This window comes from Notamacropus eugenii, chromosome 1, assembly GCF_028372415.1.
Source record: "Notamacropus eugenii isolate mMacEug1 chromosome 1, mMacEug1.pri_v2, whole genome shotgun sequence".
NCBI lineage: Eukaryota > Metazoa > Chordata > Mammalia > Diprotodontia > Macropodidae > Notamacropus > Notamacropus eugenii.
Window position 1 is genome coordinate 505,728,064 of NC_092872.1, and position 22,949 is coordinate 505,751,012.

Here is a 22,949-nt window from a genome sequence, read left to right on the forward strand (position 1 = left end):
TTTTGTATTCACAATGCTTAGCTTAGTGCCTAACCCTTGGTAAATGCTTAATAAATGCTTGTTTTTTTTAAAGTATACGTACTTCTAGCTTTTTGTTCTCTATATTTAATAATGAAGGATTTTTAGTAGCATTAGTAGTAGCAAAGACATTGTAGTTACTCATTTAATGAAAGACATGAGGCAATGAATGGTAGTTGAAAGGAAAACACTGAGAATGAAAAAGTGGATATAGCTACACTAAAGGGGATAATTTGGATACACTCAGAGAGTTTATTGTGAACAAAGGGGAATTGCTGTCGAAATAATTTAATGACATAATATATAAAGCACTTTGCAAACCTTAAAGTACCATAGAAATATCATTCTTGAGTAATGTAAGGGAAAGAATTTAGAGTAGAAATTAATATACTCAAGCTTGAAGCCAATATTTTACACCACTGTTAAAGGAAACATTTAATGATGTTTTGGTTTTTTGTGCAAATTAATTTTTTCATTTTAATGTTATTTTGAAATGATCGAGCAAAAGTGAATTTTTTCTGTCATGGCTGACCCTTAGAGACCCCATCGACTGCAGCACACCACTGCTGTCCAACACCACTGCTATCCATGGGTTTTCTTGGCAAGAGGTGTGGGAATGGTTCACCATTTCCTTCTCCAGTGAACTAGTGACTTACACACTATTGGTTAAAAAGTAGTCATTGCCATAAATGTTAATTGAGATTTTATGTTTTTAATTCTAACTATAAACACTTCACCTGAGTCTATGATCTTGAATTTGCACATTTAATTCAGCAAGCATTTATTAAGTGCCTTCTGCATACAAGGCACGGTGGTAGACGGTGGAATCATGAAGACAAAAATAAAGCAGTCCCTGACCTCTCTTTATATTCTATTGGAACTTACGGTGTGTTGTACATAACAGTAACAGTTTTTGTCGTTGTTCTTGGAGTGGGAAGAAGAAGAAGAGAGAAGCTAACTTCTAGTTTATGATTCTACATTATCATGAAAAGGTATTTTGGAATTTGAGTCATATAAGAATAGGAGATAGGATAACCATGTGAATAAATATAAATTTAAATAATTATCTCAGAGAAGCAAGGAACTAGCAAAAGTTTCCTGCAAACTTATTTAATATGCCTGACTATATTCCTAAAGGTTAGATCAGGCCTGCAAAACATACAGCCTGTGGGCTGCTTGTGACCCACCAAAGGATTTTGGGCAGCCTGCAAAAAAATGGAAAGGATATAAAAGAAATAAAGATGTAACAAGAGCTTAGTCCATGCCGCACTTAACGCACCTTCCGCTACGCACAGTTGTGCCCTACATGTAACTTGGCAAGTGGGTTGCCACTGTGCACGCTCTCCTGTTTATCACATGACCCACAGCAACCAACTATCCTGTCTTTCTCTTGTCTGAGAGAAGAAAATTATATCTTTTCCGCTGTGTTTTTGGTGTTTACTGGCATTGAACAGGGACAAAGGGAGGGCAGCCATGTGCCAAAGCAGCTGACGCCTGGTACGTGGTGAACAGCAATAAGGTGAGTGAGGGCTTCTTCCCCTCCCTCACTGTGCAGCTGCCCTCCACGTGACATGAGTGTCTAGCTGTCTCCACAATCAGACACTCAGCACGGTATTTTTATGTATGAAAGCAGTTGCTGTGGAGATTTTTTGGTTCTAACATTGAAGGTTTGGGGGTAACTTTATAAAGTAGATGATAAAAAAATAGAAGATCAAATCAGAACAGTGTTTAATCCATAGTGGACAAATAGATATTTGTTTACTTACACAGGAGACAAAATATCGTGCCTTGTTTGCTGAGAAGTAATAACCATTTCAAAGGAATATAATTTTCATCACCATTTTAAATCAAAACATCCTGATTTAAGCAAACTGGACACCAATGAAAAACAAATTAAGAGCGTTCAAATCGTTGAAAATCTCAGTGGGGACCAATGGTTTTTCAAGAAAGTAAACTAAGAAAATGAGGCAGCTACTAAGATTAATTTTCAGATTTCTAAAGAAATTGATTTCAAAGAGGATTCCAGAGTATGATAAACTGATTGCTGACAAGAACTGTAATACATCCCTTTAACTAAATGTAAACAGTAAGAAAACCTGAAAAATGTTATTAAAACTTCTACCGCTTAGCTAAGTAACTTTTTAAACATTAATGTGATTTTATGATAAATAAAAATCTTAAGTAATGAGTATAATTAATTGATATTAATTGAAATTTCCCTTTTTAAAATAAGATTTGTTTGCAAATAGTTTAATCATTAATTATACCTTTACATGGAAAGTAAGCCACTAAAATCTTTAAAGAAGTTTTGCCTATTTTATTGTAGGAACCTACCTACTGTCAAACTGTGCAGGTCTGGGCTGGATAAGAAACTGCGATTCCAGAGTTTACTTCTTCTTGGGTAGAGGGGAGATAAGAGATAAGGAAAGGCAAGAATAATCATGTGTCATCTCTTTGATAAAAATTAAAAACTTCAGGTCTTTAAGAGCTCTCCAGAAAATATATCTGAGATGGGAAAGGAGAAATTAGCTTTATGCAAAACTTCCCATAGGAGCTTCACTAAAAACTCCCAACCCCTAGTCTTCAGGGCCCGACCAGAGAGAGAACAGCTTCATGATAATCTCTAGAACAAAACTTCAGGATAAGGAAGAAAAGATAAAAAGAGGAAAAAAATTGGTGGCAAAGAAGTAAATAGCTTCATGCAAAACATATCGAGGACACAGCTTCAAGAAGAAAAAGGAAGAAGCAATGAAAAAGGCATCAATTTTGGTGGAAAAAGAATTTCACACAGAATTTCTTAAATTACCTTCATGCCACCTAAGACAACCAACCCTGGTCTTTAAGGTTAGACTATAAGAGAAGTGATTGTGTCTTCCTGCAGTAGCTATCAAAGAAAAAAGGTTTGTTGAACTAAGTTGAATGATTTAGTTATCTAAAAATGACTCAGAGTTATCTAAAAAAATGAATGACTTAAAGTTATCTAAAATGACTGACTGAATGACTTAGGAGTTATCTAAAAAAAATTAAAAATCCAGTCCTAGTATTTAAGGCTGGATAAGAAGATGAGAAACTAGTTTCACAACAAATCTTTTCAACCTTAGAAGGATAAAATAAAAGGAAAATATTTTTGGTATAAAAAGAGGGAGTAATGTTATTCAAAACTCTTCCATAATTCAACACTGAGATCTACTATGTGATGTAAGGCCCAGACTAGCAACAAAAAACAGCTTCACAAGAAATCTCAGAGACATAGCTACTAGTCTTCAAGACCAAGGAAGACAGGAAAAAGATATTTTGGTGGGAAATGAGACAGCAACTTCATGTAAACTGCCTCAAATGATCCTGAACTGCCTAAGAATTGGTACACGGTATAGATCAAATCCTATCTGCCATTTACTATGTGTGTGACTTTAGACAATCAGAAGGTCACAGCAACTCAAAGGTCATCTAATCCAACTCTCACCGTTTAACACATGAGGAAATTGAGATGAAGTGACTTGCCCAAAGTCACATGGGTAGTAAGCATCACAGGTAAGAATCACAACAAGGTCCATTAGTCTTTCCACTGTACCAGGTGCAACTTTTCCGGGCCACAGTTACCTGTAAATCAAGGGTGTTGACCAAGAACAGCTCTAAGGTCCCTTCAGCTTTTATAATACTATAAAAACTGGTGTGAGGCTATAGCAGAGGGGCAAGTAGCTTTAAATAAAATCTCATATAATATGGAGGCATCTAAGGTCAGCTCCTGGTCTTTAAAACTCCCACTATGGTAGAAGAGAATAAAACTTTATTTGCAGTCTCTTTTATGACTAAAACTAAGAATCATTCCTAGTCTACAAAATCAGAAGGATGTGCAAACTCCTGTGGGATCTGGAGGCAGCTGTTGGTCAGTGGAGAGTTATGGCTGGATTACAATCATGGGTGTGCAGGTGGGTAAAAAAAAAAAAAATGTATACACACACATTTTTAAGTTTAATCTGCATTACAAATTTATTCTTAGATCTAGACAACCAACAAAACAATAAACCAAGTCTGACTGTAGCATTTGCCAATTCCCAAAGCATAAAGTGCTGATACTGAAAACTTAAAAAATGGCTCCAGAATATCTCAGAGTTATGTGATGCACAAGCATTTCAGATCTGCTTCTGGTCTTTAGGGCTGAGCTGTAGTAAAGAAAAAAGTAGCTTTATGCTAAACTTCCTACATGATCAGAGCTAAGATCTACTTCTGGTCTGGGGTAGGATAAAATAAAAAAGCATGCCATGCAATCTCAAGAAAACAACTTCAAATCTTTAAGGCCAGGGGTTACAAGTAATAAATGTAGGAAAAATATGGTTAGTTAGAAAAGAGAGAATAGCTCCACACAATATCTCAGGAATGATCTAGAGCTACTCTGGAAGGCTAACAGATATTGTGCTTCATGGGAGATCTCCTGAATAATTCTGAGCCTTACAGAATATCCTCTCTTAAATTTAAAGCTAAGCACCTAAAGAGAGAAACAAGAAGATTATTTGGAAAAAGGTAAGTAACCTTAAGCCACTCATCCCCTTGGCTCACCAGTTGATTACTTTTCTCAGCACTTCAAGTAAAATATCAAGAGCACAAAAGGGGTGGAAGTATCTTTCACAATTATTGTTGGTGGAAGAATTATTAACCAAACAAGGAAAAGATCACAAAAAGATAAAATAGGTAATTTTGGATGCATGAAATAGTAAGGCTTTTGGCACAAACAAAACCAAGGCATGTGGAATTAGAAGAGAAACTGTTAATGGGAGGAAATAATCTTTGTACCAGAAATCTCTGCTAACATTCTCATATTGAAGGGGTGTATAGTAAATTAACACAATTATTTGTGCTAAATACCAAGAACTATTCCTCAACAGAAACAAGTAGTTCTCAAAAATGAATTGCAAAGAATTAACAAACACAAGAAAGAACATTTTAAAAAACTAAAAATAAGAAAAATGAGGTTTCCCCTCACACCCAAAATGGCAAAAGTAACAACATATAGAAGTAATTCATGTTGGACAGAGGAACTGCTGAAAAACAAGCACACTAATATACTATTGGTAAAGTTGGGAATTGATCTAACCACTCTGGAAAGCAATTTGGAAATAAGCTTTTTTAAAAAGTAACTAAAATGACCAGACCCTTTAAGAGAGTTTACTGTTAGGTATATATTTTCAAGGAGGTCAAAGATAGAAAAGGGCCCATATATGCCAAAATATTCATCAAAGCATTTTTTTTTTTGCGGTGGCAAAGAGCTCAAAAGAAAGCAGGTACCTATCTAATGGGGAATGGCTAAACAAATTATGATATGTTAATATAATGATTTATTACTATTTTATAAGAAAACAATAGGGAAAATTTAGAGGAAAGAAGTATATTAACTTATATTAACTGATACACAGCAAAAAAAAAAAACACAAACAAACATGTCTACAATGATGTAAATGCAGTAAGGCAAGAAAGAATGATGTATTTGGAAATAAATGTGACTTCTTAATACAGTATCTAACACCAAGAACCAACATTATATGTAAGGGAGAAAGGATGGCGACCTTTCTAACAAGAACAAAGGCAAAGATAGGGTATCCATTACTACCACTATTATTTGACATACCACTAGAAATACATGATAGCTATAATAACAAGACATGAAAAAGAAATAGAGGGAATAAGAATGTAACATTCTATCTAGAGAATCCAAAAGAGTCAAATAAAAATTAATTGAAATAACTAACAACTTCATCAAAGTTGCAATATAATGCACAGAAATCATCACCATTTCTGGATATTACTAACAAGATCCAGCAAGAAGAGATAGAAAGAAAAATTCCATTCAAAATAACTATGGAATGTATAAAATATTTTCAAATATATCTACTAAGACATATACAGGAACTCTATGACTACAACAATAAAATACTTTTCATAGAAATAAAGATAGACCTAAATAACTGGAGAAATATTAGTTATTTATGGGGAGGCCATGCCAATATAATATAAATAGCAATACTGTTTAAAGTAATGTACTTACTTAGTGTATCCAATCAAGCAACCAAAGGGTTAAAAGCTAGAAAAAATAGCAAAATTCATCAGAAGAACAAAAAAGCCAAAAATCTCATAGGAAGTAATGAAAACAAAAAGGGAAATGAAGGGGTCTAACAGATCTCAAACAAGGGTTATATAACCTAGCCCTAATCATCAAAACTATTTGGTATTAGTTAAAAAACAGAGAGATTGATCAGCACAACAACATATAGAAATGTAAAAACAGGCAATGATGAAACTAAATAAAGTACCTTAAAAATAAGATAGATCCAATTCTTTAAAAAAAAATTTCATTCAACAATTTGGGCTGGAGGTTGATCAGCTATCAAGACCTACAGTACAACACATATAAACAGAAACCATTTTTTTAAGTACTAGGAAAAGATCAAAATTGAAAAAGTTTCACAGGCTCAAAGATTTAATAGAGTCTCTCAAAATATTACATAGGGTGATAACAAAGGTCTAAGTTGAAGAGCTCAAAATGCAGGAAATTACATGTAAATTATGTAATTACACAAGACTTCAGGATGGTTCCTAGTACCTCTTCTGCTTTATCTATAGCTCCAGCTAGTTACAAAGCCCTGAGGCCTGGCATTGGTATTATAGTCCTAATAGCATAAGAAAAAAATAAATAGGATAATTTTATAGTGAACCTGTATATAAGAGACAAATCTTGACTTTTATGAAGGAAGTGGGGCTTTTTGCACTTCAACTCCAATAAAAATTGGTTAATAATTTTAACCTTTTTTCTTCTAACTAAAATAATACATACCTACAATTTTAGATCTGTAAAGTTATTTTTCATTCATTTCAGTCATAGCTGACTCTTTGTGATTCCTTTTTGGGTTTTCTTGGCAAAGATACTGGAATGGTTTGACATTTTCTTCTCCAGCTCATTTTACAGATGTGAAAACTGAGGAAAACAGGATTAGATTACTTGCCCAGGGTCATACAGTAAGTTTCTGAGGTTGGATTTAAACTCAAGAAGATAAGTATTCTTATACCCAAGCTGGGCACTCTCTCTACTGAGCCAACTAGCTGCTAACAAAAATAATTATGACCATATTTCAAACACCTAAAATCAATTTCCATTGTATATTCATCTAAAGACTTAGAAAAAAGTCAATACCAATTATATTTAATTATTGGGCATTTATTTTTGGTTTTTCAGTGGTTGTACAGTGCCTGAGGTTTTGGTATTGAGTCTCACATAATTTTGTTTTCTCTAATTACTATACTCCTTTTTTAAATTGTAAGGACTTGTTGAAGTTTTATAAGACAGGCAGTAAAATACCTCTATACTTAATCTGTCCTTTTAGGGACAAAAAGCAGAAACAGCTCCCCCAAAGGAAGCAGAGCACTACGGTGGAGCTGAGAACATTGCAGCAATAATGGAGAAGCAGGAAAGGAGCTAAGTGCTCTAAGAGTGCTGGTAGCCCACCACCATCCCCTACAAATCTAAATCCTATCATCCTACTGCCAACAGGAAGAGAAAAGCTCTTCAAATGCATTAGGAGATGGGTTGGATCAGAAAATGAAATTCAGTTGACTATCCATATGACTTCTCCACTTCTAACTGCTCTCCTTCATTCCACAAACTTCTTTTGAACATTGAAATGTTCATTTTAAAAATAAAAAAAACTAAGGTTTTTAATGATAATAATAGGGGTTTGGGGGAAATGGAAAGATAGATAGATGGATGGATGGATGGATAGATGGATGGATGGATGGATGGATGCACTGATGGTTCACAGAAATTTTAACTGTTTAGGGCATTAACTCAAGTCAGGGGAACTTGAATCAAATCTGCCCCTGATGCTTACTGTGGGCACAACCTTTAGCACTGGACTCAGTTTCCTCAACAGGAGGTTTGGACTAGATGGCTTCGTAGCTTCCTTCCAGCTTCACGTTCTATGATCACCTCATTTTGTTTGCAACCTAATGGAGTTATTGTACTCCCAATGAAAAGTACCTGACAGTTCTGAATTCTAACTTCTGCTTGTGCTAACCATGTGTCCCCTCAATTGTCCTTCAATGACATATTTGTCACTTAGCTTTCTTTTTGTCTTCTCTCCCTCTTTCATCTCCCTGTATATCCCTTTTTCTTTTATTTTTCCTCTTTTCTTTTCAATGTAGATTTTGCTTCCTCTTCTTAGGCAATTAATTTTAATCTTTGCTTCTGGAGTGCATTTATGTAATGATAATAAAACTTCATATACAATTAGTCTGTCCACTAAACATAGTGATGAGAGTCACTCCCTTTTTCAAAATGCCAATATTTTTTATAACAGAATGATAATTTGATATTTACTTCCACGAATCTGTGATCTAATCCAAATGAGATGAGTATGAAAGTGGTATTAAACCCATCGACTCCTTCTTGTCCTGTGCAATTTGTGTCCATGTTCTCCCATAAAAGGCCTTCCTCTAAGACTTTGGACATTTCACAGACACCAGTGGAGGATTCTGACTTTCCACAAGCTATCTCCCTGATGCTCACTACATCACTGGCCCATTTTCTATCCCAATCCCATCTTTTCTTGAAGATGCCTTTTACAATGTTTCATGTGCAAATCATGGTTGAAAATATGCCACAGATTACCATGAGTACTTTCAATGTCTATTGGGGTATCTACCAGTCTGATTCTACAGAGATGAGAGCGCTCCATGTTTTACAGATATATAGCATCACTGGAAGAATTTTCATGTTCAGAAATGATGGCTTTTTGTGTCAGGAAGCAGCTTGGGAGTACTGAAAGGGCAGCACAATTTTCCAAATGCAATCCAGCCCACTCTCCTCCCATTCAATTCTGGGTCCAGTTCATAGTCCATCTGGGGGCCCAGAACTAAACAGTTGGAAGAGAACATATTCTGGCTTATTTGGAATAAATATCTATAGAAAACGCTAAAACTTCAACATAGATCAGGGATGGGGAACCTGTGGCCTTGAGGTCACATGTGGTCTTCTAGGTCCTTGGGTACAGCCTTTTGACTGAGTCCAACTTTTACAGAATAAATTCTTTTATTAAGGGAATTTGTTCTGTGAAGTTTGGATTCAGTCAAAAGGTTCCACATGTGGCCTCAAGGCTGCAGGTTCCCTACCCCTAACGTAGATGGTAAGAAGAAAAGCAACCACTTATTTATTGGTGACTTTTTATAAGAATGCATTGATATATATGTAGCATGCCCATGTAGAGAAGCAATTGTCCCAAAAAACAGGCTCATTTAAAGGGGTTAACTTTAGAGAAAGAAAGACCAAAAGGGTGAGTCAGTTCAACATGAACATAGTTACCAAAACCTGCAACATTTGAAGGAGAGGAAGTCTTAAATATTTTTAAATGATATAACACATTTAAATAATAAGAATGCGTGTTTAGTTTAGGGCATGTACCAGGGATTGGCACATTATCACAGGAAGGCCAAATGATGTTTACATTAAAGCTGTCTTTAGCTGCTGGAAGCACAAAAACAGGAGGAGGGCCATACACAAACAGGGAGTGGTCTATCTGGGCCTCTGGCTGTAGTTTGCCAACCCTTGGCAAATACACGCTAGTGTTATTCCTCCTAACACAGCTGGTTGTTCCACAGGCACCAATTGTCTGTTACGTCTCTGGTACCTATCTTCAGAGGATAGAGTTGGAAGGGACCTGACCCCATATGCCATCCAGTCCACTACCTTTCCCTCCTTCCCCAATTCCCCATTTTGCAGAGGAGGAAATCCAGGCTGAGAGAAGTTAAGTGATTTGCCTATGATAAGGGCACTGGAACTCAACTCCTCTCTTGCATTTTTGGTTTTATTCAGACCACGTCCTGGCTAGTGGCATGTTAAACATTTCATGATTACATATTTCTTTAGGGAACACAGACTCTTCGAGTTAGAGGGGACCTCAAAAGTCACTTAATACCCACGCATAAAAGAACATATACTCCTCAGCAATGAAAGATAAAACTAAAAATTAGGAGTTAATGAGAATAAGAGCTTTGCCAGAAGAGGAGGGGGGAGGAGGGAGAAAGAAGGCAGAAAGAAAATAGAAGCAGTTAAAGAGGAAGAGGCGTGAAGCATTAATCATGATTCAGACTACCACACTGAGCTCATTTTGCAACTGCCTGTAGCTGGAAAAATAAAGGAAATTGGAAGAAATTGGGAAGTAAGATTATTGTGGAGTGATCTGAACACAGAGGAGACTTAATAAACATTTTATGACCATTTAAAACTTAAAAGATTGTAATGAAGAATCTTTTATAAGTTCCCAGCACTTAGACTCTACTGGGAGGGTAAGAGCTGACTTCCATGAAAACTTAAAATAATCATTAGAAGCAATGCTGGTAGGAATGTTAGAGTTATTCTTTAAGTCTAGGACCCAGGGAAATGAAAAAGATGAAATTCGGAGTTCCAGCAAAGTCCTGAGTTAGACTTGGAATTCTATGCTCCCCAAGTTTATGATCACGATGTGTGACCTTTGGAAGCCTCAATTTTTCCAGTTATTAAATAGGATTGGTTATAATTTATACCTCCCTACATTAGAGGAAAAAAAAATTTTAGGGATATTAAACAGAGACGGAAGAATTGATTTCCCTAGGCTCAAAAGATCGAGATTGTTTCTGGACCCATTTTCAACATCAGATTTGGGGTTGAAAGTTTAAAAAGATTACTTTTAATTTTTTTAATTATAAGACTGTTTCTCCCCTCCAATCTCACTAAACAAAGCCTTTTATTATCCCAAGCCATTTTGCATTTTGCCTTGTAAGAATTAAGAATACACTGCTAAATGTCAAATTGGACCTTATAAGTGATTACTATGGGAAAAGTCAAGCATTTAGAGAAGTATTTAGTGCTGGAAGCCTCAATATCCAGCAATTTTGTGTTGTGCAGCAAAAGTTCTTTAGGAATACAAGAGAAAAAAATAGAAGCTAAAGTCTGAAAATCAAGAGAACCAACACTAAGCTGATCTTATGTAAAGGGAAAAGAGAATAAAGGAGGGAGTACAGAAGGAAATTCCTTTATAAGACTCCAAGGAAACTTTCCCCTCTTTTCTTATATGTAAAATAAGGGAGTTAAAAGTAAATGACATCTAGTCTCTTCTCTGCAACTCTTAACTTTCTCTGGTCTGTTTTAAGGTCCTGTGATTCTTTTTTTCAAGCTCAGCCATTCTAAGATCCAATGTTCAACTCCTATCCCACATTCTGACCTCTGAATTACTACAACTTTCATTATCTCTAAATTGATCGTCCAGGGACAAAATTTATGGAACGCAGTGAGTGGCTAAAGAAAGTAGGCTTGGATCAAGGAAGACCCAAGTTTGAATCTTACTTTAAAATCTCATAACCTCTTTAAGCCTCAGTTTCCTCATCTATAAAATGAGCGTAATAACAGCATCCACTGAGCTCACAGCTTTGTTATGTTAGGAAGATCAAAAGAGATAACTTAAGCAAAGTGCTTTGCAAACATTAAAGTGCTAAATAAGTACCACTTGTTATCATTATTATTAAATCCCATACTGTATCCCCAGTGCCTAGCACAGTACCTGGCACACAGTAGCTGAATAAATATTTGTTGGCTTAACTTGTCTTGACTGATGGGTTATTTAGCTGTATGACAGTATGCCTGATTTACCCATTTCAGATGTAAGCTCCACAAAGGAAGCACCTGGGTTTTCTGCATGTATCTCCCATTATACCTTGAAAAGGGTTCACATGTGTCAGGTATTCAAGAAATATTTGTTGAATGAATGAACGTGTGCATGAATGAATGAGTGCTCAAAAATACTTATTGATTTAAATTCTAAAAAGGAAATGGAGCCCTGTCAGAACTATTTGCCGGAGGCACCGATTTATAGTACTATTTACCACAGGTGAAAATAAGGAGAGGCTTTTTTAGAAGCAATACATTTAAAAAAAAAAAAAAAAGCAAATCTTCTGGTTAGGTCAATCATTACCTTCAACCTGAACAAATACAATTACAATCACATTAATTGCCTTTAGCTATGAGCCTACTCATTTCATCTTTGATTCCCAGGAACATGGATATTGGCACTAGAAGTCAGATGAAATTGGGTAGAAATGAGAAATTTACTTCCCTGGCCTCTGCTTATAATAAGGGATAAATCCATCTTTCTGGACTCTGCTTACACCAAGGGATGAAAGATAAACAAGACCTCTGCTTAGAGACCCCCTAAGCTCCAGGCAAAGGCAATTTTTCTAACATGGAGGAGTACCAGTGTCACACTACAGGTCTGGCATACACAATAAGCAAACTGATGAGCTTCTTGTGCAAAATGTTAATTAAATCTAATGAACTGGTTAGCAAGAGAAAAAAAACCCACTATGTCCTTTATGATAACCAGTATTTTGCAAAGCCTCCTAAAATTCTGACACAAATAAGATACAAATCTACTAATAACTGAAGTGATGTAGCAAACACACCTCTGTTTTAGATAGTGGTCGAGCCAGAACATAGAAGCTAGGTTTTCTAATTCTTCATTCTTTCCAACATACTATCTGTAGACAAGACCTTACATAAGATGTTTAGTACCTAATGGTTCCAGAGTATGGAACTTGCAGCTTGAAGGCCACATGTGGCCCTCTAGGTCCTCAAGTGCAGCCCTTTGACAGAATCCAAACTTCACAGAACTAATGCCCTTAATAAAACAAAAAGAATTTGTTCTGTAAAAGTTAGATTCGGTCAAAAGGCCACCCCCAAGTTTCTATAAGGCCACATGTGGCCTCAAGGCTGCAAGTTCCCCACCCCTGGTAACATTTCCTAGCCTGGGCATATTCTTTCTGCACTTGTATACAGTAAGAGGTGGAAATACTATAGGTACTTAAAAAATAAACTTGCAGCATTTATTTCCAAAAAAAACTTCTGAGCTCTCTGTAAAGATGGGAAAGTACTATTGTGATCCCGTAGCTATGTCACACACAGCTTCTTTACATTTTCTATTATCTGCCAAATCACTCACCTTTGGTGCTATCTCTCTCCAAAAGCCAATGCTGTGAATGAAGTGTGAGAGTGAAGTCACCTACCATCACCCCTGAGAAAGGGGTGAGACATAGAGGGCAAGAGCAGCAATCAACTGAGTCAGTGTGGTTTATGCTATTTAAAGAGCACTAAAAGAAAAACTTGAATTCCAGTTCATTTCTATTAACATGCTGTATGACTTTGGACAAGTGACTTTTCCTCCCTGAGTTTCAACTACTTCATCTATAAAATGAGAAGGTTGTTGCAGATCCTAAGGTTCCCTTAGCTATAATAATCTGTGAACCTAATTATGTTGTTTGGCATATTAGTAGTCCAAACTAAGCACATATTTATAGTCTTTATTGCTGGTTGATACTAAAGATACCACCCAGAAACTGAACTCCAGGAAACTCTACTCCATTTATCCATGAAGAAGTTTGGTCCGCTAGTCCACAATCTCAGCGTCAGAGTCTGTTTGTCATCGTGGGCCTCATTAACAGAGATTTGAGGGCAAATTACAACATATTAAATATAGGGAAATAATCACCCTTAATGAAATAGCTGATTCTCTTATTCTTGGTCCACACCCCACAGCTCTAGAACAGTACACTACACACAGTAGGTATTTAATAAACGTTTGTTGGATTGAACTGGATTGTCTACTGAATATTCAAGGGAAACTAAAGATAGACAAGAGTTTTTCTGCTACTCTAATAAGGAAGGAAAGTGTGGACCCAGAGGGAATTACTTAAGTGACCCAAATACTAAGCCTATATCTTTGGCATATATGTACCTTCCGTCCTCTTCTAAGATCCTTTGAGTCTGGCCTGATTGAAATCCTATTCCCAAATGTGTCCAAAGAAAACTTCTAGCTTTCCATTTGCTCCAGCTAGTCTCTTGGACAGAACTGATGATAGGATTTAGATTTTAAGAAAAAGACTCTTCTTTCTCAGAACAGCCTCAAAGTCTTCTCTCAACCCAAAGTCTGAGTAAATATGGTCTTTATCCTCCATAACTCCTCTGTCCTTATGACTGCAGATGACTTCACTGTCAAACCATCTGTTAATTCAAATTATTATTACCAACCATCTGAGTGGTTTGGAGGACAGAGAAGGATATTTTCCCACAAATCTCTCTTTTTCCTGATAAATAAATAAGAAGATATTTCAAAGGTAGTGATGGGGCCATTTTGCCCATTGTTCAGGGTAGTTCCTGGATGTATATTTGCAGAAGACTTTCTAAGTCTAAGTTTATTACATGGATTTAAACAGAAGAGTTGGGGGAAGGCAACAAGGGGATGAGGTGGGGGGAGGCATGTTACTGTTTTTAAGGCTAACAGATCATGACAGAAAACCTTTCCCAATGTCTAGCCTAAATTTTCCTTGGCTAAACATCATCCTGTTCCTCCTATTTGTGGTCCCTCAGACCACCCAAAACACAGACTATCCCCCCCACCCCACCCCTTCCCATCAGCCTTCTGTCATAGTTATCGTGTCCTCTGTCAGTCACTGTTTAGGAAGGCTCAGTGGCTGGGTCAATAACTGTTCTCATCCACTGAGGACTACTGGGTCAAAGGCTTCTAAAGAAAGTTGTTTGTAAATGTTGGGGGGAACCAAAGCTCATCTTTAAAGCTACTTTGAAGTTATAGTACTTTGTCTTCAAACACACAACTCTCTCCCAGGGCCTGTCACACAGCTGTGAAATATTGATGTTGGCTACTACTATGTAAGAGAAATAAAAGTCCTCTTTCCCCTTTGATTTTCCTTCTGTATTTATCTTAATGTAATCTTTCACCTTCTGCCAGGGCTGTTTCCATTATGGCCTGTAACTTCTGACCTGCTGACTCTCCAGTGTGTCTCTCAGCACCGCCCTGCTCACCCCCACCCCACAAGAATCCTTTACCCCCAGCAATTTTCCCTGTCCCTGCCCTGACACATCAGGATGAAATAACCTATGATTAATACTTACTGGGCCAATGCTTAAAGCAGATCAAGCAGTTTTGCACCTGCCCTTCGGTAGAAACTCTGCAGGCTCTTCCTTATTGCTAAGGAGGGGAAGGGTAGAAACCAGGGAGCCATACCTCTGAGTCAACTTTGAAGAATCACTAGAATAACAAACATGAAAGCCCAAGGACTACCTAGGTGGGGGAACTTGTTTCTAACACTTAGCACAGGGCCTGATTCATTAATGTCTGTTGACTGACTGACTGTTCAATTGATATATTCCTGGGCGGCAGAGATACTGAAACACATCCCAAACTTACAATATGAACACAATCGAACTCGTTCCATATTCAATGCAAATAATTCTAGTTATACCCTATTCTTTTATGTGATAGGATTACATCCTATGGAAGTCTTAGTTTTCCTTTTGACTTTGACTTATACATCAGTTTAGCCACACTAAAGAAGAGAATGATAAGGTTGAAAACAAGAGGATATAGAATCCCATATTTCTCCTTCCCTCTGAATGGGGTGTAAGATATCCCTTACTAGCTCACACCAGTGGGTGGGAAACTTCTTGGAATGAAAAATGTCTATAACATTTATAGTTTCTGCTCCTCATTTAGCATTTTAGCATATATTGACTTCTTTCCTTTTTATCTTATCAGGTTTATTATGCCTTACTTCCTCAACAAGATATTAAGAAACACTCAATTCAACAAACATTAAATGCCTACTAACTGCAAGGCACTGTGCTAGATTCTGGGGTAAGGAAGATGAAAATAGTCCCTCCCCTCAATCAGCTTTCATTTTACTAGCATTATCTCTTGTTTATTTCATGCAATCATTTGCATAGAGTGGATAGGTGTTCAGTAATATCTACTCACAGTTTGATCATTCCTTCCTTAATTTGTCATTCGCAACAAAATCAATGGACTTCTACACTGATGATATAAAATTCTAGAATGCTAGAACTGAAAGTTACCTATAAAGGTCATATGACCAAACTCCTTCAATTTACAGAGAAACCGAGTTTCTCCTCCACCTCTACCACCTGCAAAAAAGGAAATTACTTGCTTAACATCACAGAACAAATTAATGTTGGAGCTTAAAGTGGAATATGTATTTCCTGGATTTCCAGTACAAAATGAGCATTTATATGGAAGGAGAAAGTAGTGGGAGAAGCATTAGAATTGGAATCCAAGAACCTAACTAAAAATCCTCATTCTGCTGCCATCTCTCTACCTCTGTGACCTTGGGCAAGTCACTTCCCTCCTTTAGACTTCATCCATAAAAGAGGGGTGTGAATTGGATTATTTCTAAAGTCCCTTATTCTTCTAAATCTTGGGACCTCTGCTGTGGGATACCCACAACATCAGGTATTTCCTAAGAGGGGAGAGGCACAAAAGAAAACCCACAAGGACCTGTTTGCTGAGGGTAGGAAAACTCCATCCGCCTATGGCTATTAAACCCTCAGGCTCCACTCCATCCCACAATAGTTCAGAAGAGGCCAGGAGGAAAGTACTGAGCCTTGATTTGATCTCAAGTTGGGACAAGAGGGAAAGTTCTTCCTTAAGATTCCATGGTTTAGAACTGGAGAGGGCCACAGAAACCATCTAATCTTCTAGCCCAATCCTCTATTTGAGATATAAAGAAATAGGTAGTAAGATCATGCAGGTAGTAAGTAGTAGGGCTAGATTTGAACCTGGGAATGAATCCACTGCTTTTTCCTCCCACTTGGGATTTGCATATGACAGGATTCTGTATTCCTTGGCACTTTCTGCTGACAGAGAGGAGAAAGCGTCTGGAAGAACACAGCTGTCTGGGAGAACATCAAAGCTCTCCCCCAAAGGCTGAGGAAAAGCCAAAGAAGGGAACATTTTGCTGCCCTCTGCCTGTCAGCAAGAGGGGGGACATGTGTTTTATCATGCTTGAGTCTCAGACTACATCTTTGGCCAAAGGATGAACTCTGTATCAATCAGACACATACTAATGGTCAGCTCAACTGGTAAGGTTTAATGAGGACACAGACTAAGGGGAAAGCCTGGTGGTCAGAGGGGTCCAGAAACGGAGGTCCTAAATTCTATATCATTTTGATGAGAAGTTGGAGGACCACTTCTTGAGGATGTTGAATAGGGAATTCCTGCTCAGGCATGGATTGTTTCCATTAGGATGTTTCCATTAGGATGTCTCAATTCTTAAATTCAATTATTCAAAGAAGAAGGAGATAACTTTGTTTACTAATCAAAGACATAGACATGAGAGGCAATATTATAGATAGATGGATAGATAGTATCTATCCATCTATCTATCTATCTAGATCTAGATCTAGATCTAGTTCTAGATATATGAGAGACACATGGGGTGGGATGTCTATAGTCATAAGAAGACACAGACACAGACACAGACACAGACACACACACACACACAGACACACACACACACACACACACACACACACACACACCTGTCTGGTTGCTGATATATGAAAATCCTCTCACCAGGACAAAGTCTTTCATACCAAAGTGGAAGAAGAGGTTTCCTATGCAAATTCTCCTAGGACTGCCATTCACATTCAGATGTGACTAATATGTTAGATATCAGAGCCTACACTAAGAGCAAGCATTGTTAGTGGGAGATGGATAGAGTACAGAGGTTACTAAGTACCCAAAAGGGGTGGGGAGGGAGAAAAGGAGAGAGGGAAAACTGAAGATCTGTTTATTCACAAAATAAATAGCTAAGACTGAATAGAGTTTCTACATCTCTCGAGTATAATTCAATCCAGTTCAATTCAGTAAAAAACAAAACAAAACTATCAAGTGGCTATTGTGTTCAAAACATATATTATTATCACTGGGATTTCTTTGGTCCTTGACTTACAAAATGTTTTAGCATCTGCTAACAAATCAATTCAACAAATATTTATTTAGCAGATACCATATGGAAGGCCCTATGTTAGTGTCTGGAACACCAAGACAAAATAAGACATACTATCTGATTTCAGCTTCCCCAAACCCACAAAAAGCACTATTATTCTGATTTTACATATTGGAAAACTGAGGACCATAGTAGCTTAAACCTACTGCCACTGGTGGATTGAAGGCAAGGACTCTGGTCTCAACTCCTACTCCAATACTGCTGCTACTGGATCATATTCCTTCAAGAAGCCTATTACCTGCTTGGTCTAGTAAGGGAGGGTGACATGTCTTGCCCTCTTCATGGCCATCCTGCGTAGGAGAAAACTGCTGCTTTCTCAGAGTCCAGCGTTGTTTCCGAAATCGACTTGCTTTCAGAAGAACACATCCCTGTAGATGACCTCGTCTATACCTGTGGGGAAGAGAAGGCATTCTCATTTAGAATCCATGTAATTTACCAGCTTTGGGAATGGGTATCCATGCCCTGCTTTAATCAAATAAAATACACAAATATGAGCTTACAAAACTCAAAAAATTAAGGGATGAAGATTACATTACATTATTCTAGAGTCCTTTGAAAGAGCAAGTCACTCTGGTACATTTAATTCTTTAGTTTGGTAACTACTTTGACATAGTGTAAGCAACAGGCTCTTAGAGAAATTAGAATCACGGAATATCAGAGATTGAAGGGATCCTCAGAGACCATCAAATCTAATCCCTTATTTTGCAAACAAGGAAACCAAGGTCCAGAGAAAAATTATTTGCCCACGATCACATATCAGGTTAGAGATGGATCCCAGACTAAAACCAGGTCTCTTCTCCCGGTCAAAACTTTTTTGTACTTTGCCAGACTATATTAAGGCCACAATCAAAAGAAAATCAATCCATTAAAATGATGAAGCATCTCTGAAATTATAGTACAAGTCAATGGGAAAAGAGAATTTAGTTTATTTAAAAAAACTCTTTATTTGTAACCTTTCAGGAACACAGTATCAATCTAGTAGTGAGGTCTTCCTTTTGACAAATTGAACTATTAAGCAAAAATCAAGTCATGTACTCAATCACTCAACATGTCTGTAGTACTTTAAATATAATTCTAATCGTCCATAATTTTCTCCAGTTCAAATTTTAGAAGCCTGAAAAGACAGGAAGTGAGGAATACCAAGTGGACTCAGTGATCTCCAAGTTCCCGCCAGACCTAAGCTCTATAACTTTTCGTCACTCTTTGCAGCATGCAAGTTTGCCAGTGGCTCCCATCACACTGCAGTCATTGATGCAATTAAGCTGCTTGACAACTGTGATTCTCCGTGGTGGGGCCTAGGCAGCCTTTTGAAGTGATAGCCCCTGCTCCCTAAGTCCACAGGTTTCTGAGAGAGCCTGCTAAGGTCTGGGTGTGGAGAAGCAAGGCCACTTCATGTGTGCCTGCTGGCTCACTAATCATAAACCACTGAGGAAGTCCAGGCTCCTGCTGGGACCCAGACAGCAAAGCAATTTCAAAGTACAGAGAGTGGCCTAATCAGGAAGGTGTGTCTACAAGGAAAGAATTCTCTTTGTGTGTGCTTTGGGTCACCTTTGCTCCCATTCCAAGAAGGTACAAAGACCTTGCAGAGGCTAAGACCCCCCTACAGCTGGAAGTAGTGGCATTGTTTTACTTGATTGCTTTAAAAGTTTCCTTTACCAATTATCCCTCATTTAATAAAGATAAGTGATCAAAAAAACCCTACTATGATTAAATCTATATTGATTCTAACCCCAGTGATTTGGAATCTGTGATCATTCATCCTAGGGCTGGACCACAGTTTGCCTTCGATTTATCTACAAAGGAAAGATTTAGTCATTTACAGTAACAATGTAAATAAGATGGCAAGGAAAACATGTCCATTACTTAAGAAATGAGTTGTCTGTAAGCACTAAGGACACAAATAATGAATGTGGTAATCACAAATAAATACTATTTATTCATTAAAATAGATTCCCAAAGGACCTCTACTAGGCAACTTGATTCTAAACTCCTCAAAAAAGTCCACATTTTTATAGCACTTTACATCAATACTGCAAAGTGAGAGATAATTATCTCTGTTTTGCAGATGAGGAAACTGAGGCTTGGAGAAGTTAAGAGATTTGCCCAAGGTTACACAGTTATTAAGTATGAAAGCCTGGATTCAAACCATGTCTTCCTAGAGCCAAATTCAGCACTCTTTTCCACCATACAACACTACCTATCCACCACCACAGCACCTAGCAGTACCACATAATGTGTTTAATAGATATTTACTGATTGATCATGTGAAATTAGAATGGCAGTAGATCCTTGGTTTAAATTTGGGGTCTATCTGCAAAAGAAAAACTAAATTCCAAAATTCTCCCCTTCCCTTTTGTTATTAATAAAATAGCCACTGTAGCAGAATGAGACCACCACATTAAATCTTTCTCCACTATATTGCAAGAGGTAGTTGATAAGTATATATCTATGGGCAGGACCATCAAATCTGATCTTTATGTATTATTAACTTGAGATAACAGTAAAATTCAGAGCCACTCTGACCACTTGTGGTCCTTCCTACCTCTCTCCTTCTCATTGTGAACCACAAAGCAAGAAGAATAAGAATAGAGAGTAGAAATCGCAGAACTCTAAGTGTCCAAAATCCTAGTCTTTTGGCTGGCCAGGGGTCCCAGAGAGCACCCAGTATAGCCCCGTCATCTTAAAGAAGAGGAGACTGAGGCACAGTGGTGTGGCATGGCTAATGTACACTACAGCACAGTGCTGCAGAATCATCACAATCATCCCACCCAAGCATCACGGTATGATGGTGATGTCTACTGGAACAATATTTACTGTGCCCCTTTTGCGGGTTTGTATCTGAATGCTGGTACTCATCCCCAAGGTTGTGCTGTTATTCCTGAAGGCATTTCCACTGCAGGAATAAAGGACATGAACAATTGGAGTGAACAGTCACACACTTCCAACACATAATTGAGTTTTACACAAATCCCACTGTCTATTAATAAAATCACATCTATTTTGCACAGGACCATAATAACGAAGAGCTAATATTTTCATGGCACTTAAAATTTGCAAATTACCTTAAATATGTCATTTTACTTGACTCGTAAAACAATCCTGTGAGGTAGGTGTCATTATTACCCCTATTTTACAGGTAAGGAAACTGTGGCTGAGAGGTTTAATGACTTAAATAGGGTCCCATGGCTAGTAAGTGTCTGAGGTAGGATTTGAACTCAGGTCTTTCTAACTCCAAGTCAAGTACTCTGTGCACCATGTCACCTAGCTACCAAAAGTTTCTTCTTTTATTTTCTCCCTCAGTGAGTAATGAAGGTTTTATTTATTTACAAAATGCTTTTCTAATTTCAGCTGAACTTGGGATTTCAAAAGTCATTATTCTAATTGTCAAAAGACCTCAGAATAAGTCTTGTGTTCCTTTCTTTAATTATGTGCACACTTAAAAATTTATTATTTACATGACTCAGTATTTCTTTTGAGATGAAAGACTTGTTTGGTAACCATTCAAAATAGAAGTGCTTTAATAATAAATCACATTTCCAGAGTGCTTTAAGGTTTACAAAGCACTTTCCTCACAACAATCCTGTGATGTAGATAGTGCAAGTATTATAATTTCCATTTTTCACTTGAAGAAAATACCTCAGAGAAGTAAAATCAATTTGCCAATCACATTAAAGCTAGTCAGTATTAGAGTCAGGACTTGAACCCAAGTCTCCTGAATTTGTCTAATGTTCTTTCCACTCCACCATGCTGCTGGAAAGAGATATATGCATTACTATATTTACTGGCCTTGGTGATTTAAAAAATCCTATAATTCTGTTCAAGTAGACACATACATTAGAGGAAGGACACCATGGCCATCTTCATGACAGCCAGTGACTAAACTTCTGAGGATAAGCCTTGCCAAATCTAACCACAGACATATGGGTCATCCCTAGGACCCTATTGAAAAGCCTTCCCAGCTTCATAAGACATTGCAAAGCTCATCTGGCATAGCCTTCAAGAACCCAGTAGCAGCTCTATACCAAGATGGCACTCTGGAGGAGGGCTTTAGTTAAGGTTTGTGTTTTTACTTTCTTTATTATGTCTTTCCCCACAAAGAGTTCTAACAAACAAGCCCTAAAATCTTAATTTCATTCACATGCAAGAGTTTACCAGATTATGTGGGCTTGAGTCAGTGCAAGGAAACCCTGAATTGAGATTACACTTCCTATAAAATACTAAAGTACCTGATAAACCAGAATTTTTAAAAAAAGGGTACATGAGTCAGAAAATAATGCTAACAAAAGTGTTCCAATATCCCTTGCATTAATATATATGTAATATGAGTGTATACCTATATGTGCAGTTATATCCAATATAGCTTACAAAATAAGCTTCTATAAAGTATATTTGATTTTCTTACTGGCTACAACAATGAAAATGAATTTATATTCCAGACTTTAATAACTGTCACTGAGAACTTTTGCAAAGAAAGGGATTAAAATAGGCCCATGGCATATTGGTACTATGAAGTTCTTTATAGCTAATTCTAGGACTCAGTTCTATTTTTTGTAGTTTTTACAGTGGCTTAAAGAATTAGGGTTAAAATCAAACTTCTCTAAGTAGTTTTAACACTTAACAAATGATAAATCCACTTTATTGCCTCAATACTCATGGTCTCACAGAGAGTGCCCAAGATTAATAAGAATAGCCTAGATTTCTCATTTTCCATAGACTCTACACCTTGATTTGTGCTTTAAAAATTCTGTCTCACATTTCCCAATAGACAAATGGCAAAAGTATATGAACAATTTTCAAATGAAGAAATACAAATTATCAACAGCATCAGAAAAATCAATCAAAATTGTTAATAGTAAGCAATTTTTAAATTAAGGCAACTCTAAGGCATTACTCTCATACTCATCAAATTGGCAAAGATGAGAAAAGCAAATTGTCAGTGGTAGTGGGGCTGTGAGAAGACAGGCATTGCAACTCAATCAGCATTTGTTAAGCACCTGCTGTTGGCCAAATATAGGGCTTAAGTGCTAAGAGACAAAATC

At 37.2% G+C, this 22,949-nt stretch overlaps 1 protein-coding gene across 1 annotated transcript in view; it reads right to left on the reverse strand.

Moving 5' to 3' along the window:
- The window catches only part of ZNF831 (zinc finger protein 831), a 78,892-nt gene that overhangs the window by 15,887 nt on the left and 40,056 nt on the right, over window positions 1-22,949 (reverse strand). The window contains exon 4 of the mRNA XM_072633413.1: window positions 18,149-18,300. Coding sequence (XP_072489514.1) covers window positions 18,149-18,300 — 152 coding nt within the window. The remainder of the gene's footprint in view (window positions 1-18,148; window positions 18,301-22,949) is intronic.